At 39.0% G+C, this 18,220-nt stretch overlaps 1 protein-coding gene across 3 annotated transcripts; it reads left to right on the top strand.

The window, feature by feature from the left end:
- Positions 1–496: 496 nt before the first annotated feature.
- On the top strand, positions 497–17,209 carry dapk2b (death-associated protein kinase 2b). Of its 3 annotated transcripts, XR_014123099.1 has the most exons (14): positions 497–634; positions 1,480–1,644; positions 7,827–8,048; positions 9,333–9,471; positions 10,686–10,815; positions 11,027–11,075; positions 11,221–11,247; positions 11,893–12,045; positions 12,359–12,404; positions 13,014–13,523; positions 14,778–14,867; positions 15,046–15,105; positions 15,396–15,623; positions 16,598–17,209. XR_014123099.1 is itself a non-coding variant. In XM_027003297.3 (13 exons), exons 2-13 carry the CDS (start codon positions 1,568–1,570, stop codon positions 15,519–15,521), a joined length of 1,629 nt encoding a protein of 542 aa, XP_026859098.3. In that variant the 5' UTR covers positions 497–634; positions 1,480–1,567; the 3' UTR covers positions 15,522–17,209. The 3 variants fall into 3 exon arrangements, 2 of the variants coding, with proteins under 2 accessions (XP_026859098.3, XP_026859099.2); XM_027003297.3 differs by having other exon boundaries at positions 15,396–17,209; XM_027003298.3 differs by lacking the exon at positions 13,014–13,523 and having other exon boundaries at positions 15,396–17,209.
- The last annotated feature ends 1,011 nt before the right edge of the window (positions 17,210–18,220 follow it).

Below are 18,220 nucleotides of genomic sequence, written 5' to 3'. Positions count from 1 at the left end.
TGCCCCAGTGGGCAGGTTGTATAATGGTTCGCATGGTTCTGAGTTGAACTTATTAGTGCGAGAGAGAAGCCGAACAGTTGAAGAAAATCCATTAATATTGTTTTGACGATGCCCTCTTTCTCCTGGAGATGGCAATGTTGCTTGCTATGCTTAATACACACGGCTGCGTGAATTTTACAAAAGTAATTTTGCGGTGATTAGCCAATATGTCCTTTCCAGATGAAATCCAACATACAGCAAAAATGTGCCCTATAAATATAAATAAATAGGCCTCTAATTGAGGCGGAGGATTTTACGTCGAAAATAGTTCATTCCAAATTATACTCAAATGCAAGTACTTCACGGGCGTTATTAAATCTTGGTTATTTTCTAGTGACTCACTTTAATAACATTTGAAGGTACTTGTTCCGGCGTCTTGCAGCAGAATAAAATTTAGCGCGCTTGAGCGTCTAGCGCAACAGGTGGCGCACGAGCGGACCCTGATATGGAAAACGAGCGCGTGTATTGAACAAGTCGTCATAGCTACAGTTTGAAGTGCGAGCAGTGGGGCGCTGTGAATGAACCGCCAGCGACTACCTTTAGTTGCGCCCCGAATATACTACTTTTAGAAAGTGTTGTTACATGAACAACTAAGGTAAGGCATTTTATTTTATGATTTATAATTTATAGCCGTAGGTTATGACTAAGTTTTCCGAATAAGTTATAAGTAATGACATCGTTATGCTAATGAAGCGTTCCGACAGAAACTTGAGGTGACATGTTAACGACGCAAATTCACTATAACTTACGTGCTACAATAATTATCTCATCTGCCTGCCTTATCTCAAACTGCCTGAAAGTTACCACGTACGTTACGATATTATAGCCTACATGTCATGCTTGTATATGGCTGTACAGCTGGTGGTTAATTCATTGACTGTAGAATAACGACACCGTAACGGTTCAGTTTCAGTTCTTAGGAAATTAAATGAAGGTGCCGATATCTCGGTTAGATAGTGCTCAAAATGCAAGAAAAACGTTTTGAAGCTGTAATTGCTTTCTATTCTAGACAGTTCTGATCGGATTCTGTGTACTGATACATTCTTTTTCCTGCTGTTGTCACTGACTGGCATAAATTTGTTCTGTTCTTTTATGCTACAAAATATTCAGTGGCATAAACAGTACCTCAGTCATCATACTTAAAAATGTGTTAACCATAATTATTTCGAACAGGAAGATGCAAACTTAGTACAAGGATTATTTTGTAAAGAACTTTGAAATTCCATTTCAAACAATTTGAGTGTCCTAACATGCAAATAGACATCAAGAAGAAAAGATAGGCATCCTTAAATAACACAATAGCCTAATAGAGCTCTTATGGGATGGTATGCATTCAGCATGCTGGGACATGTGCTGGCTGGATGAGTGTAACTTCACTGCTCTGTGTTTCTGAAATGCATCAAAACACCCCCCCAGATATAAATTCATATCTTTTCACAGCATCTCTGGAATTGTGTATGCTACCCTAAAGGAATACCATTTGGACCTGTAGAACTGTTGAACATTTATCACGATACATTTTTCATCAATGAGGACACTGGGCATGGCTGTGTTCAAGCAACAGAAAGTAGAAGATTTTTATGAAATTGGAGAGGAGCTTGGAAGGTGAGTAATAGGATAAATGGCTGTGAAATGACGTACAGCTGCTACAGCCCAGAAAGTGGAGTACAAGTTGTCGTGAACCTTTATCATAGTGTGTGCTTTAAGGATGGTTCCAAAGAGTGTGCTCAAAGTCTAACAAATGCTTTGCTGATGTTTGTGAAGGGAAGGGCTGCAAGTAGTCATAGCTGGAGTAACATGAGAAGTTTGGCAGCATATAATTTGTTGACTCTGTTCAACAACATTCTCTGGTTGTATTCTTTTAATGGACACTATCCTAACTTCTAGTATACATGCACATTGAGTACAGCATATCTGTAAAATGAAAATTCCAAAGAGATATTACATTAACTAATATACGAGTTCTCATTTCCAGTTCATGATAGTCAGGAAAAGATTCACTCCAATTGTTTTTTCTCTTCATTTGGCACTCCTTATTGACTTTTTTCTCTCTTGTAAAGCATACTCCACCACAAAACTGCCCAAAACAAGCAAGTCCAGCTCTCATAACTAAGCTAACCTAAACTAAACTAAGTTAACAAAATATCAACTGTAAAAACATTACTCCTAGTACCTTTTCATCAGAAGGAACTTATAAATCTATCCATAAGGGAAGTGGGGTTATAGTGTTTAATTGCTTGTTAGCTTTCAGGAAAGGTGTAACTTAACACCTAGGTGGGTGTCCTATCCTCCTGACCTTTGCATGAAGAAGAGCTTCTGAAAGGCAGCACTGGGTGAAGCTGAGGTGGAAAACACAGATTCTGACCAAAGCTAACCTATCTAAATTTGAATCTTTATAAGTCTAAAGCTGATGGATACGCTGATGGATGTTTGTTATTGCTTTGAAAATATAAGAATCCCTACCACCTTCTACCTGACTGGTTTTGTGTCCTATGTTCCCTCCCTCATTTACAAGTAATTGTCTTGACACACCCTTGCTTGTAGAGGAGATGTTAACAGATTACATTGTGACAGTAGTAACTTCTAGATTGTAGTGCCAAATCTTAAAACCTTAATATTTATGAGATAAAACTCATTACAAGATAGATCTGATTTCATAGTAGCACCTACTGAAAGGGCAGATACTCTTGCATTCTTCCATTCAAGGGCCAGTAGGTTTAATTATCTTTAAATGGGTTTTTCCAGCATATAAACTCTCACCATGTAATGGGGGTATGTTGTCTTTGTAGTGGAAATTAGACTGAACACATTCATCTCTTAAGTGAAAGCGGAAACATACATGGTTTCACACTACTGTATGTGGCAAACATGCAGTTATTTTACAGAGACAGACAAACAGGCAAAGAGAAAATGTAAAGCTCAGAAAGGGAAAAGATAAGACTTAGAATGAAGAGTAGGTATGTGAAGTATTAATGCATAGCCAGGCTCCTTGCCTTAAGCCACTGTTTCAGTGTGTTCCTGGTGCTTGTAGGCTGGAGCTGCTTGTCATGTCACTTCATGAATCACTTAAGCGAAGTGTGGGGGGCAAATAGGACCTTACACAACTCCTAAAAGCAGACTGCAGACATGACATTGTGCAGAGTCTCCCTGAAGGATCTGCACCCTATTTCAGTATGCTGCACCAGAACTAAATCTATTAATAAATTTCTTTTGAGATGTTATTTTCATTAATTCTATTTGTAATGTGTTCAAGGTTTTAAGTAGGTTTTCTGCACAAAACTTTGCTCTGTGGATTTAGACAAACTTGTTTTGTGAGAAAAAGAAATACTCATGACATTTTTTCACTTGTGGTTAAGCAAGGGGAGGAAGTGACATGGAAGAGAGAGATCACTGATATGAGTTATTTTAATCCTTCAAAGCAAGTCCTGGATCTTTGGTTTGGGTACCTTGACACATGCTTTTAAGCTATTAGACCTAGTTGTGCTGTTCAACACAAGGCATCTCGTTCCTTCACACTGTACCCAGTGCTGATGGTTTGTTAAAGGAAATTTTGTCACATCAGTGTCCCACATGTTCTTCCCCATTTTGTTTTTGTTTCTTCTTTTGAATAAGGGGTTCTTATGGTGTATTTTACAAGTCCCTTTATGCTTTCTACATGTGATCTCACCTCAGAGTTTCCTCAGGCAGCTTATGGTGCATTTTTGAGAGTGTCACAACACATGCCACATGATGATTAATTAACAGCATTCATAGGCCACATGTGGTTGCCTTATCTTACTGCAAGGCTTGACTACTGTTGCATATTTCCAATAACTAGACACTTTGAACTAAGATACCACTTTCTGTTTCATCATCAAGGATCTTCAACGTGTTTGGTAGTTAAAGTTGAGGACAAATACTCCCACAATGCTGTGGAGAGCTGGCATTTTTGATCCAGTGGTATTTGTGACATGACATCTCTTCATAGCACAATAAATCTCCATAAGCAGTTATTGTCTATGTAGTTCTTCCACAGAGCTGTACTGTCTATACTACCGTGTATGTAATGTGTATTACTGTACCTTCACATCTTAGTTTCTTGGTCTACAAATGTTATTTTCTCACGGGTTGTGTTGAAATGGTGTGCTGAAACAGAATGATTGAATATTAAACAGGCAGTGAGAGGAAGTCAAGTTTGATTTCTGTACAGGGCAATGTGAAGTACATCTGCGTGGGTGGGATAATGACCTGTGTGGGTTGGTGGCCCATTTGGAAAGTCTAGTTCCAAAGCAGTGTTGACAGCCAGATTGAAGCAATGTTTTAGTATACACTTGTTATGCCTGAACTTGCTGAGTCTGTAAAGGATTACAACTGCCATAAGTTTAAATGAAAATTATAGTTACACCTTTCTATTTTATTATTTATTTGCTGTTTTATGTACATTAAATATTTAAACTTATACAGTGTGTGACAATATCTCCTACAGTGTGTGACAGTCTCTGTTCTCTTCTGTTGTATTTGTTATACTGTATCTATGAAGGAGGAGGACTTGTGCTAGTAAAACTGACAGTGTGTCTTGTAGGTTGCAGTTTATTATGCTGAATCGTAGTGTTGTGGGTTTCCCTTGGGCTGTGTTATTGAGAGCTGAATTTGAATATTGGGTTGGCGCCGCTCAGGCAGCCGCATAGCCACTGAACTGGCCTCAGCGATGCTAATACCAAGCAGCTGTTGGGAGCAGAGAGTCCAGTGAGACCTAGAGCTGTCATGGCTACAGGCAGCCTCAGACTGAAGCCAGCCGGCATGCTTGCTATGGGAGGCCTCCTTCCCTCTCCAGCCACTCTTAGAACCACGGCATCAACGAAGCACTCACAGAGATTTTGCGTGCTCTTGTGGGTGTAAATGTCCAGATCAATTTGTTGCAGCACAGGAGGGTTTTTTTCATGGTGTTTGAAGTATGTGATTTACAGCGAAAAGTTTATAGTGAAGAGGGAAGGTCAGGTTCATTGGCCTCTGTGGCTGCTTTTCTTAGAAAAGCTTGAAATGGTTCATGTTGTTCACTCATTGCAGTTTCTCTGAGGATCTGTTATGACCCAATGTTTGAGACCCCATTTATTTTACCCCTTTGTTACATGGAGTCAGAGTCCTTAGACATGGCCATGTATGAGTGACTTGTTTGCTAGCAAAAATGCTGTAGAATGGTCCCTGGGGTGGAACTGTGTTGCAGATATAATAGATGAAAAGAACATTTGAGATGCATAGTCCCTCTGAAACCCCAGGTTTGTGTTTTCCCCAGATTCACTCAGAGAAGGCCAGCCCTAAGGCAGTATATTCCAGCCTAGCCTGTTTTGGTTTGCTTTACTTGGCATGCTTGTGAGTGAATCTTGTATTGTTTTCATCTTCAGCTCTGTACTGTGTGGGGAGAGAAAGGGAGGACGAGCCAGTCCCATCCCATTGTTTCCAGGTGGACACCCCTCTGATCCAAAAGTGGCATGAAGTTCATAGAGTAAAGTCTGTGTGTTTGTGTGTGTGTGTGTGTGTGTGTGTGTATTTAATAATAATCCTGCCAACAATAATTTGATAATCAAGTTTTAGAATAAATTACTGCAAATTATTGCATCACTACAGCATTTGCCCAAAAGCAATACACAGCTGTTCCGTTGTTTTGAAACAAAATAACATACATTTTAACAATTCTTTGATTTTTGAAGTTAATCAGTGTTTATGTATATTCATATAAGCAGGCATATGTGTTATATCTAGACTTGCAAACTTGCACCAATCAGAAACATGAACAGTACATTTCTGTGTGTCCCTAAAAATGGCAGTCTTAAAACATCAGCAGAGAGAACTCTTTAGAAACAAAGGCTAGACTAAGTGGAACTTAACTGGAATGTGTATAACTGTGATCCTGTCAAGGGACAGGACTTAATCCAGGCCCCTCTCAGAGCCCCCATGCAGACCATCAACACATCACCCAAAGCAGGGCTGGCAGGTGAGAGTGGAGTGGGTCAGTGACTGGGTTAAAATTAACTCAGCTACCCTGATAGCACATAGAGCCATACTGACTTTCACTCAGAGCCCTATCTGAAATGCACATAATAATGGTTGTACTCATCCCTTAATCATCTGCTCCCTCTGTTAATCCATGGCGACCAAGCACATAGCAAGTTCAGGGACCTCAGACAGAGATGGTGGGCGAGTAAGAAAAGTGATAAAAATACAACGTGATGTAGTGCCTGTGACAACACCCTGAAAAGGATTCGTGGCACTTCTACTTTAATGTTGAAGAGTATGCTTTTATCATTTCATAATTATGCCTCCACCCACAGAAACATGCAGCATTTAATGTTTTTAAAGTGCGTCATGGTCAGCCTCTGACAATCTCCAGACTGATTCTCTCTCTCTCGAGAGAGAGAACATTTCAGGCAGGATAAATCCCCCATTTTCACCCTGTCTCCTGCTCTCTGTATCCTTCTAATCCCTCTGTCCTGCTCTACCCCTCCATGATACCTCCATGACTTGGTGGGCCATCTGGAGTGAGCACTAGTGGCGCTGTCTAAATGGTCCAGACTGATAGACAAGATGGTGGACGTGTAATGAGTTTCAACATCAGAGGTATGCCTGCTTAGTCAGCTCTGATGGAGCTTCTTATTCCTGCACCCCACTGAGTGTTCTAGTGATGCAGGCTGTCATAAATGCAGAGGCAGGATCATTAACTCGAAGAAAGAGAAACATTTTCTATAGTCTTCTTGTTTAGTTTTTAATAATAGAAATGATTTTAATGACAGAATAATAGGACCTAGAAATGTGACAGCAGGGACCCAGTAGTGCATGGTATGAATTATTAATGAAGTTATCCTCTAAGCCCATAGTTGTATTCAGTTCCCTTTTTGGTGCTCCAGGTGGATGGTTTTTTTTGACCACTGAACCACACAACTTATTTTCTTATTTTGCAAGGTGAACAACAGACATCTCTCTATAACTATACAACATGCATGAGATAAGAAATCCTGTCTGATCTGATAATTAAACTGCCAAGTATGATATTGACCAATAGATATTTGATGCATTTGATGTATTTGCAGTTCTCTACATTAGACATGAGATTGAATACTAGGAAGAAATGTGAAACAAAGCAATAACAGAATGCTTGACTCAGTAATATACTGAGTAGGAGGAAGGCATTCGTCTACTTCTCTGTAAGTGTGTGTTCTTCCTACTGCATACCTCTCATGTCATGCTGGCTAGCTGAAGGATTTCCCCTCAAAACTCTCACTCTCTGGGAGGTGTTTTTCTCCCAATTTTGGTTGTGACACTGGGTGAATAATTCTTTTGTTGACGTACATCACAGAATTGCCTTGAAGCCATAAGGACATTTTAACTAAACAGACCATGGAGCTTTACAGTCATGCTTTGACCACAAACTGTTTCAAGTTTCAAGCTTTGTTCTGCTGCTAATCTCACTTGTTTGTATATGGAATTGATTACACAGTATGTGGGAAGTAACTGTTAGACAGCAGTGTTTTCTGCCTTGGTGTACCAGATATTTGTCAATGAAATTGAACTCCTAGTGCATTGAAAGGTTAAATAGTTCTCGCTACACAATGATCTCAGAGGATCGTTTTGGTCTAAAGAGGCTAATGTCCAAATTGCTCAAACTTCCTTTCACAGATTGTATTGTATTTCATTTCCTGTGGAAATAAATGTAAAATGAGAAGGATTTAGCCCTTTCCTCCATGCCCAGCTCATCAAATATACATACATAATTGCTTGTGTCAGTTGTAACGGTTGGATGTCCTGTCTTTCAGTGGGCAGTTTGCTATAGTGAAGCGATGTAAGGAGAAGAGCACTGGTGTGGAGTATGCTGCCAAGTTCATCAAGAAGCGACAGAGCAGAGCGAGCAGGCGTGGTGTGCGGCGGGATGACATCGAACGGGAGGTGGACATCCTCCTGCAGCTGCAACACCCTAACATCATATCACTGCACGACGTGTACGAGAACCGCACCGATGTGGTGCTCGTACTGGAGCTGTGAGTCACTTTTGCACAGAGAGCCCATACAGGTCATATTGCAGCTGTAGAACTGAATTCCTTATCTGGCCCTAGCCTATGCCACATGCTGTAAAGCTGTAGTGGTTTCTGTGTCAGGTCATTCCTATTTTCCCAGAGTCTTATGTTCCAAGTATCCCCTGTTCCTCATATTTATATAGCACATAATGGGAATATGACAAAGGTTCCTATGTTCCCAGGGTTCTATGTTCTGAAGTTTTATATATATATATATATAACAGGGTTAATGTGAGCTTGCAGAATATTGACTTGGGGAACAGGGAACATAGGATCCTGGGACCACAGGATCCTGGGAACTTAGGAACCTGGGAACATAGATACGCTCCCTTTTGAGATATGGTACTGGCAATACACAGTGAGAAAAAGATGCATGTAGCTGGCAAGGTAAATTAGTTTTAAGGGTTTTCTTTTTGTACATATACATGATTGATAAATAAGTGCTCATTTATCAGTCGTTTATGTGTGGACATGGATGCATGTATGTTTACGTAAATGTCTTTCAAATGTCTTCAATGAACTGAAGATCTAGGGCTACTGTACTGTAGTCAAGAATCTTCTTAGTGAGGGTGACACAAGGGGAAAGAGGGAAAAGGGGTGTTGACAGACAGAGACAGAGATAGACAGACAGAGAAAGTGAGACAGACAGAGAGAGAGAGAGTGAGCTAGAGACAAAGAATGCAGTGTTTTTGCTCTAAAGAGTTTGTTAAATGTATGGTATATGATACTGCTCATTCTGAGGTTTCAGTAAGTTCTGTTGTTAAGAGCAAATTTACATGTTATAGCAGAGGAAGTGCATGTTTCTCTTAGTCTCCTTATTTAAGACTGCAGTAAGTTTTCAAGTTTCAAGTTTCAAGTTTGGTTTATTCATCACATACATAGTCATACACAGTATAACTCGCAGTGAAATGGTGGAGAGTGCTCTGTCCAAACTGAGGAAAAGAAAACAGGGGTGCATAGAGAAATATAGATATTCTCTATATGTGAAATATATATATGCAAGATAAATATATATATTCTATGTATGTAAGTCATCGGATCTCCTTATTTAAGATTGCAATTAGAGAGTGAAATATAGATATGAGAAAGGTGAGAAAGTCTGGTCAGCAAATGTCTTCTCAGCAAGGTTCAACCTCAGTAGTGTGAACTTATTTTCACAATGAATTTCTCTTCAAACTCTTAAGAGATGGTGTGTGAGGTGTGATGTTATGTTTGAATTGAAAAACACATATGTTCATGTGTTTTCAGGGTTTCTGGAGGAGAGCTCTTTGACTTCCTGGCCCACAAAGAATCCCTGAGTGAAGAGGAAGCCACTGAGTTTATTAAACAGATTCTTAATGGAGTCCAGTACCTGCACTCTAAAAGCATTGCACATTTTGATTTGAAGGTATGTGACATATTGTAAGAGACACTTCCTATTGCTGTAGGACCTTTTCTAGAACTTTATATAGTCTAATTTGGGCATGGTTCTGCAGCAGTCTTTCTAGTATTTTTTGCATGATTAGGCTTACTTCATCCTTTCAACACCCCTTACAATGCAGTAAAACAGGTCTGTTCTTAAAGCATGATGTAGTAGCACCTTGTCTTATCTCAGGTAATGAGCTTTTCACAACATCATTCTGTGTAGTGGCCTTTGGCACACCTACAGCTTCCCTACACAGGATTTGTACATTCACATACTGTACTGTGCATACTTATGAGGAGAAGGGAGGAATAGGAAATGGAATTGTTGCTATGGTAGCAGATCATTTCTGTATTGGCCTTTTTAGAGGATCTGTCCTACTGTGAACTCTGTTGCATAGCAACACCTGTAGCTTAGGAAACTCACAAGGAACCAGCATGGTACATGCTGCCTGTGTTTATGGTCTATTAAAAAATTGTGTGTGAAATTTTAAAACAAGCAATCAGCTACAACATCATTTACTGTTTGTTTAAATAGCAAACTACTGATCTGTACTGAGTATTATGTATATGCCCAAGGCCCTTGAGTGTACATCTGTAGCATTAATCCCCTTTCCTGTAATGGGTGAGGAAATCTTTTTCCTCCACCTGTCATTGGTCAGCTCCTGCCTGGTAACTCCCATATCATAAACTTCCATAGATATGAATAACATGGATTGAAAACATTTCCCAGTCAACCGCAGAGTTGCCTGTCCAGACTCATGTTCTCACATGTGCTCTGTGTCGCCTGGCCTGACTCCAAGTATTCAGACATTGCAAGGTTATCAGCCACACATGCTGAGGGACATCACCCATACTGTTCACCTCGATAATCCCCATCCTGTTTTTCCAAGTGCTAAGTGTGCTCCTCCTCCACCCCATTGGGTGTACCACAAAGGCAAGCAGACAAGCATAGCCCAGCTTGGTATGATGATGTCAGCACAGAGGACATGCATTCTCTTCCCAAAAGAGACCTATGGACTCATGAGCATGTCATACCTCAGAATAGTGTGTGTTCAGAGGAGTATTTTCAGAGTATGGGTGTTTGTGATAATTAAAAAGAAGAAACTTGAAGTGTTTAAAGTGATGTGACTGCACAAGCATTCTACATTTTGTTACAATTTTGCAATATTTTTGGCATTATATTTTTTACTTTTTCAGCCTGAGAATATTATGCTGCTAGACAAAAATGTGCCCATGCCACGGATCAAAGTTATCGACTTTGGTCTGGCCCATAAAATCGAAGATGGCGTTGAATTCAAAAACATTTTTGGGACACCAGAGTTTGTGGGTAAGGTGGATGAGTAAGACCTGTTTTGTTCATCACCTGTATACTGCACTGTACAGCATACACTGCTCCTTTACAGCAAGACAAACATTGGAAGTGAATTATCTTAATTTAAATAGAATGTGATACCAACCACAGTTGAAATTCTATACAAATTTTAGCCTTGAACTGATGTGTTATATGAAGTATCTCTATGTTGATGGTCTGTTTTCAGCTCCAGAGATAGTCAACTATGAGCCTCTGGGATTACCAGCAGACATGTGGTAAGTGATCTTAATTGGCTAGCATTTGGTGTTTTGCATAAAACAGGCATCAGTGCTGTTCCTCATCTTAATCTTTGTGTGTGTGTGTGTGTGTGTGTGTGTGTGTGTGTGTGTGTGTGTGTGTGTGTGTGTGTGTGTGTCACAGGAGCATTGGAGTCATCACATACATCCTGTAAGTGTGAACTGGAGAATTTGGGTTCTCACTCTTAGGTGTTACTGGCGTGTTAAACCCAGATTATTATTGAACCTAGACCAAGTAGAACCCCATCTGAGCTCATATTAAAGGAAAATTCCAGTGTCCACCACCCCATCACTTTGAAAAACCCATTCAGTTATGTTTTGTAATGTTTTAAATCATGTTGATTTTTTGGTGTTTGAAATACTTCTTGAGCAATATATTATCAAAAATGACCTCCCATAGGCTTTTATAATATTGTATCCATAGTCTTTAGACTGGGAAGAATCCTGTGTGTAAGCACTAATCTATAAATTATATACATCATTTAAAGATCAGTGACATATCACTACCTGTTACTTTTAAATGAGCATGGTAAAAAGTATAATAAAATAATATGTAGTCATATAGTTTGATGTGGGCTACAAGATTTCATTGACTTTGTTCTTCATAACTGTTGAAGAATATTGTGTTGTTTTACACAGCCGCTTTTTTGGTACACAAAAATGTAAAATGTAAATGTTATTTGACAATTAGTTCTCATGGTGTTGAAAAAGGAAGTGTATGTTAAATGTTTGGATAGATCGTCCTCTGAGCTGAGGCTAGACCACACTGGCTCAAGGCTGGTTTCTCGCCCTCTAGCCTCAGTGGTGCATCCCCTTTTCTGGGCGAGACCAAACAGGAGACTATGGCAAACATTTCCGGCATGAACTATGAGTTTGATGAGGAATTCTTCGGCAGCACCAGCGAACTGGCTAAGAGTTTTATCAAACAGCTGCTGACTAAAGACCCAAGGTGAGATGTCAAATTAAGGTATCAGAGAAATAAATCCTTTCCCTCAAGTATGCAGTGAATGGGTAGAGAACGCTGTCTAATATCAGGTGAACCTCCATAATACTTTTACCATTTAAGGACAGGCTGAAACATGTCATGAATACATCAATTATGAACCAAAGACTGGTACAAATCTTCTGTGGTTGGAACTGGCATTTGCTCAAAAGAAATACATGTTTGAACATGAGTGTGCTTGGTATGCAGGGATATTCCACATGATATTCTTCTGCCCTAGTGTTTTTTGAATGGAGTATTTCTTGTGTTTGTTTAACAGAAAGAGACTTATGATAGAAGGTGCTCTCAACCACCCATGGATAAAGGTAACCATCTGATCACTGCCTTTGACAGCATGGATTTCAATACTTGTGTGAATTGTGTGAATCTGCTCAATGTTGTAAATGTAAATGAAAATGTTGTGTGAATTGTTATTATTACAATTAGCAGCTATCATAAGGCAGTGACATTACTGACAATTTTTTTGTTGTTGTTGATGCCACAGGAAGAATTTACATTTAAGATTAACATACAACAGTAACCTAATCCAAAGTACCAATGCCTGTTTTATCATAACAGTCAAACAACTATTCAATATCACCACACGTGTGTGTGCGGTATCATTGTGTGTCCCACTTTGAGATTATCCAGTTGGAGAACAGCTACAATCACCTGCATGTACATGTTTTGGTTTTTTTTGCATCATGGAATTTCCTCCGTGTTTCTTAAACAAACCACACTAATGAAATAGACTGGAGAGTAAGCTGACTTCAGAGTGGTCTGTTAATCACTCTAACACCATGGCTCTAACTGTCCTGAGCGTGCAGCCTGGCCCCGCTGTCCACTTCCCTGCCTGTAAATGAGTGAGGTGACTGACCAAAGAGATGCACAGGACACACCCTTACTCAGTTTCCATTTGGTCCCTATGTCTGAAGTCCCATGAGCATGTGGAAGACACCAACGCTTGCCCAGAAGCCCACACAGGGAGCGAAATACATCAGATGAAGACCAAGCGCTTGAAGGACTACACCATCCAGTCTCACTGTAGCATTCCACCTAATAACACCTACATCAACTTTGAGCGCTTCACCAGTGTGGTGGAAGACATCTCCCTCGTGGAGACCAGCCTGGAAGGGGTGGCCGAGATACGAGAGTCTATACAAGAGGATATCGAAGCTCTTCTCTCCATCTATAATGAGAAGGAAGTGTGGTACAAAGCAGAGAGCGAGAACATGCATCACGGCCTTTCGCAGGCCCGCTATGAGTTGTGTAAGGTCAAGATATCAAGGGAGGACCTCCAGGAGGACCTCAGGGCCACAGAAACAAGCCTGGCCAGCATCAGTGTCCGCTACCTGGAGAGACAGGCCCACCTGGGATCTCTTCGAGAGGAGCTGGATGCTGAGCTTCGCTGGCTGCAGGAGGTGGTGGCCTCCGAGAAAGGAGAGGTGGGGAGCAGAGTGCAGTGCGCCAGTCTTGCTCTCAACGCCGTGAGGCTCTAAAGGCTCTAAAGGATCTGCTCAGCAGGGCCTATGGAGGAGAGTTCCACTGCGGCACTGAGCCAGACAGCACACACTCGGCCTGATGGAGGCTTGATGAGATTTTCATGCAGTTTTTCAATTCTTGTGGGAGTTCTTAATTTCACACCATAAAAGTTAATGTTATGCCGAGAGTTTCTACGTGTATGGAGACAACTAAGTGATTAATTCTTTTGCACAAAAAAAGCCAACATAAGTATGACATTTTTGTGCATTTTTGTTTATATGTCAATTTTTAAATGTAGATGACCTTTAATTTGAAATTTATATATGAAATTCATAGTTTGTTTTATTGGTTATTATGAAGGTGAAGATTTGGAATGTGCATATTATGTGAGACAAATTGTAGCTATTATTTAGCATTAAAAGAAAGCTTCTACCAGCACTTTTAGAGCAGTTTTAAAGCAACATCCTTTTACATTTGTAATCTTATTATATTAGTCACTTTAAACCTAACAATTTACTAAATTTAATTTACTTAGGTTTTATTAAATTTTAACAATGTTTTTCACTGAGGGGAGATAATTTCTTTAGTTCATGAACACAGTTGATTGAAAGATTGATTATTCTTTGACCCTTTTTGAGGCAGATTTTGTATTTAATCATATTTAATCCAATATGATGCTTAATTATCTGCCTCCTTTAATGTATTGATTTTACTTATTTTTTTATTTCTTTCTGAATGTAATAGTTATATTTTTATTTTCATATTTAAATAAGTGTTGCATCAAATATTATTATAGTATCATAGTTTTACTTTCAGCACTTCTTTACTTGTAGTTTTGTTTTAGAGACTATTATGTTTTACGTGAACAGTAATCTATTTCTTTATACCCTGAATAGATCATGCTAAAAATCTTCAGACTTGAAAAGCTTCAGACTTGACCATATTCAGTGAATTTTAAAGTTAATTAAATTGAAATTAAAGGTGACAGATTACTATTATGTGATGAATTTTTATTTTTTCTTTTATTTTTACATTAGCCTATGTCAAAATTAATCTATTCTCTACTTATTTTTAATGTTGGTGTAAATGGACCTTATAAGCAACATCAGTCATACAGTATAGGATTATTATATTTATATTCATTATATTTTTGATTACCATTACAGGTAAATCATTGATGTAACCGCTGTATGTGGCATTTGTGTGTTTTTCTGTAGCCTATGAACTCTAAACAAGCTCTGGTACGCAGACAGTCTGTGGTCAACATAGAGAACTTCAGAAAGCAGTACGCCCGTCGCAGATGGAAGGTAATGCTCTCTATCAACCCTGTCCAACTCTGCCAAGCAACTTGTATTTGGTACACAGAACCTCTTTGTGGCTAATGATATAATTGTGGCTCATGAACCATTTTTCCACAGTTAAAACAGTAGTTACTGTATGGTGCGCATCACTGTGTCACCTCGGGCCTGTCGTTTTCTCTAACAGTTCTCTTTCAGGATCGTAGCGCTGTGTAATCATTTGACCCGCATGATGAAGAAACCACAAGTAAGCACCTCACGTGCACTCAAATGTGCACATATCTCATCTTCTCAATTTATATGTGATCTCATCAAAGTCATGAGAATCACTCTGGTATTTTCCCTGAGTCAGGGCAAGAATTGGCATATTTTCAGTAAATGGTGGACTTAGCTTTCCATCTCCTTTCTATTTTTGCTTGGAGAAATCAGAAATCATTTAAGATCATATTTTCCTATTTTCACATCTATTCTCAGTAACAGTACTGATATGTATACTATAAGACAATTGTTTTTGAGTATTAGTGTTGTGGTGAACAGGACAAGCCCAAGGAGGGTTACGTGGAGCGTACCATTGCCATGTTTGAGAGGGACTGTGAAAGTGACCAGGAGGAGGAGGTGCTGATTAAGAGACCCAGGACCAGGAAGAGGAGCAGCACCTCCTGAAGCAGCTCAGAGTTCCATCCTGTACAGAGGGCATTGGGTCTGCACCAGGCTGCAGTGTTAAAACAAACTGATGTAACACGGCCCTGGTTGTGCCTTTCACAGGTACACACCCTTTATAGAAAGTGTTGTATAAGAGAGTCTGAGTCATCAGTAATGTACATATGACCACACTCAGAAATCATGCAGATGTTTGTCAAGTAACTGTATCAAGAAAACATGATGCACTAAGTGCATTGTGGCAGATTTTAAAATAGTAGCTGAGCATAAAATATTGATGAACCTAACATCTGCTTATAAAGTCTGTGAATACAATGGTAAATGTAAAATGGAATGTTCTTAAAAACTTTGCCTTTGCATAAGTCGGGACTTTCCAATCTACTGTCTTTAAAAAAGTGCCTGGTGTCTATGTGCCATGACATTTTGAATTTTGTAAAATCTATATAAACTAGCTATGATGGGTTTAGCAAGCATTTTAATTGTTGACCTATGTAGTATGCTAGTGATGGTGAATATTCTCCTGTTGTAGTTTGTTTTAAAATGTCACTTCTGTAGTGTTTATTGTATGTACTAAACTAAACAAGTGGCAGTCATTATTACTGGGTAATGCACTATATAAAGCAGCAGGACAAGGAAACAAAAGAAAAGTTAGCCCATACTTGTAACTTAATTTTTTATTTTAATAGCTATAATGTGTTCAGACTTTTGCTGAAACAGCAATTCATTATTATAGTGTATCTATAATACTATAATTGATTTCTGTTATGAATTTGTCATCCACATTTAAAAAAAAACAGGGGAACCAAGTGCTACCTCATAATACACTTTGGGAAGCAAAACAAAAGCCATAAGGATATATTTCTAAATCTAGTTTTAATCATTTAGTCATACTGAAAACACTGGTCTGGGTCTTAGCCGACCCACCTCCAGCCCCTGCAGGCAGTAACACTGTTCTAGTGGAATCCTCTTTACATTTTCAGATTATAGGTGTCATTATTACTGCCTTATGAGGCATATTATTATTGTGTCTAATAAGCATGTGTTGTTTTGATGACCTGCCATTCTGGTGTGCTCTACAGTGTTTTCAGGGAGGAGATCTGATAGAAAGGAAAATAAAAGCCATGCTCAATATCTAGCCAGTCTACCACTGGCTCTTTATGAGACAAGCAAACTCATAAGCTGCTTCCTTCATTCAGTACCTCCCAGTTCCTTTGGAAGAATGTGAGTGGGTTCAAGGTGTGCATTATGACATTATATTTCACAAACATTAAATTAAATATTAAACATTGTAAGCATGTTACCTTGTCTTACACATACTTAAATTATTTGACAGTGAAATAATCAGATTGTACTACAGGTGAGATTCCACAAAACTTTTGTAATTATGTGTAAATTATCAGTACAAAATATATTTATATCAACTCAAGTAGAGTTGTTTCATAGATGTTACTGCATGCAACATGTAAAGAAGTAACTAACCAAGTTGTATGCAAAAAAACGTTTTCCCAGTGAAAATGCCCCTATTTTGTACAAACAGGAAAATAAATATTGAATATATTTATTTATTTTTTTTCTTTATCTTATTAACTCAAGTATTGTTCACTTTATAAGCAGGGAAGAAGGCACTTTCTAATAATGTATGTGTTGATGTAAAAAATAAGTATTAAAATTGAATGCTTTTACATTGTTTACATGCAGACTCAACCCATGAGTCTCTTTGGTTGTCTTTCTTTAGTGTTGTTAGACCTTACAGGAGTCGTGTTGTTTAGGCTCATGTACACTGAGTGAATATTCAGACAGCCTTTCTACCTTCCACCTTCTACCTTCATTTGATTCAAGTGGCATCCTTGTAGTTACAGCTGCTCAGACAAAGGCCACCAGAACATTGCCAAATCATTTTTATGGTTTGTAGAAGCAGAGAGAGCATTGTAACAGTGTTGTATTGATGGCAAGACTGGTTCTTATAAAATAAAGGTCACCTCACTCACCAGTCACACCCCATCAAGCTGAACAGCTTTTGGTTTCACCCATTTTAAACAGTAACCCAAAGCATAACAGTCATGTCCACTAAATAATGTGTTGCCTGATATATTTTAAATAGCACTCTGTGCAGCATATCCAATTATTTTATTTCTTTTTCCTTTTTTATTGTGATCATTGCTAAGTGACACTGTCTTGTATTAAACTATTGACACTATATTACACTATTGCAAAGAAACCAGGAGTGCTACAAAGCCTGTGCTGATCCTGGGTGTTAAACAGAGCCTAGACTCAAATGCCACTCACTATGGTGGCAAAGGTGGAATTTGCGCAGTTAGGCTGATCTGTGGCCAGTTATGCTGGTTCTCCCATGTCATCGTTCAACTTCAGAACTGGTTGTGGAATACTAGTCCTACACATGAGGGCAAAAAAAAGTAAAATGTGATTCATAAAAAGGCAACTTCCATTGCATCTGTGGCATTATCTTTACTGTTAAAAGTATATTTTTGATTCTTATTTGATCTCTTGATCACAAGATGTGAAACCTGTTGTGCTCAGGTCTAATTCTGATTCCTAGTACTGTCTGTTGCTTTCTTCCACAAGTAGGTAAGGTAACTTATCCTTTCAGATGGCATGTACTGTGATATTGCTTTGTCCAAGTCTTTCACTGCAACATTGCTTCATAGATTCAGGTGGCCCATTGTGGCTTTGAGCTCGTCACA

Source organism: Electrophorus electricus, chromosome 4 (genome assembly GCF_041902795.1).
Source record: "Electrophorus electricus isolate QZ-2024a chromosome 4, ASM4190279v1, whole genome shotgun sequence".
NCBI lineage: Eukaryota > Metazoa > Chordata > Actinopteri > Gymnotiformes > Gymnotidae > Electrophorus > Electrophorus electricus.
This window is presented reverse-complemented; position numbering and strand designations above follow the sequence as displayed.

Coding starts and splice junctions, on each gene's coding strand:
- dapk2b (XM_027003297.3), top strand. CDS start 1,568: ATGAGGACACTGGGCATGGCTGTGTTCAAGCAACAGAAAGTAGAAGAT. Junction 9,472..10,685: donor TTGCACATTTTGATTTGAAG/GTATGTGACATA, acceptor TTACTTTTTCAG/CCTGAGAATATTATGCTGCT. Junction 12,405..13,013: donor TCAACCACCCATGGATAAAG/GTAACCATCTGA, acceptor CTATGTCTGAAG/TCCCATGAGCATGTGGAAGA.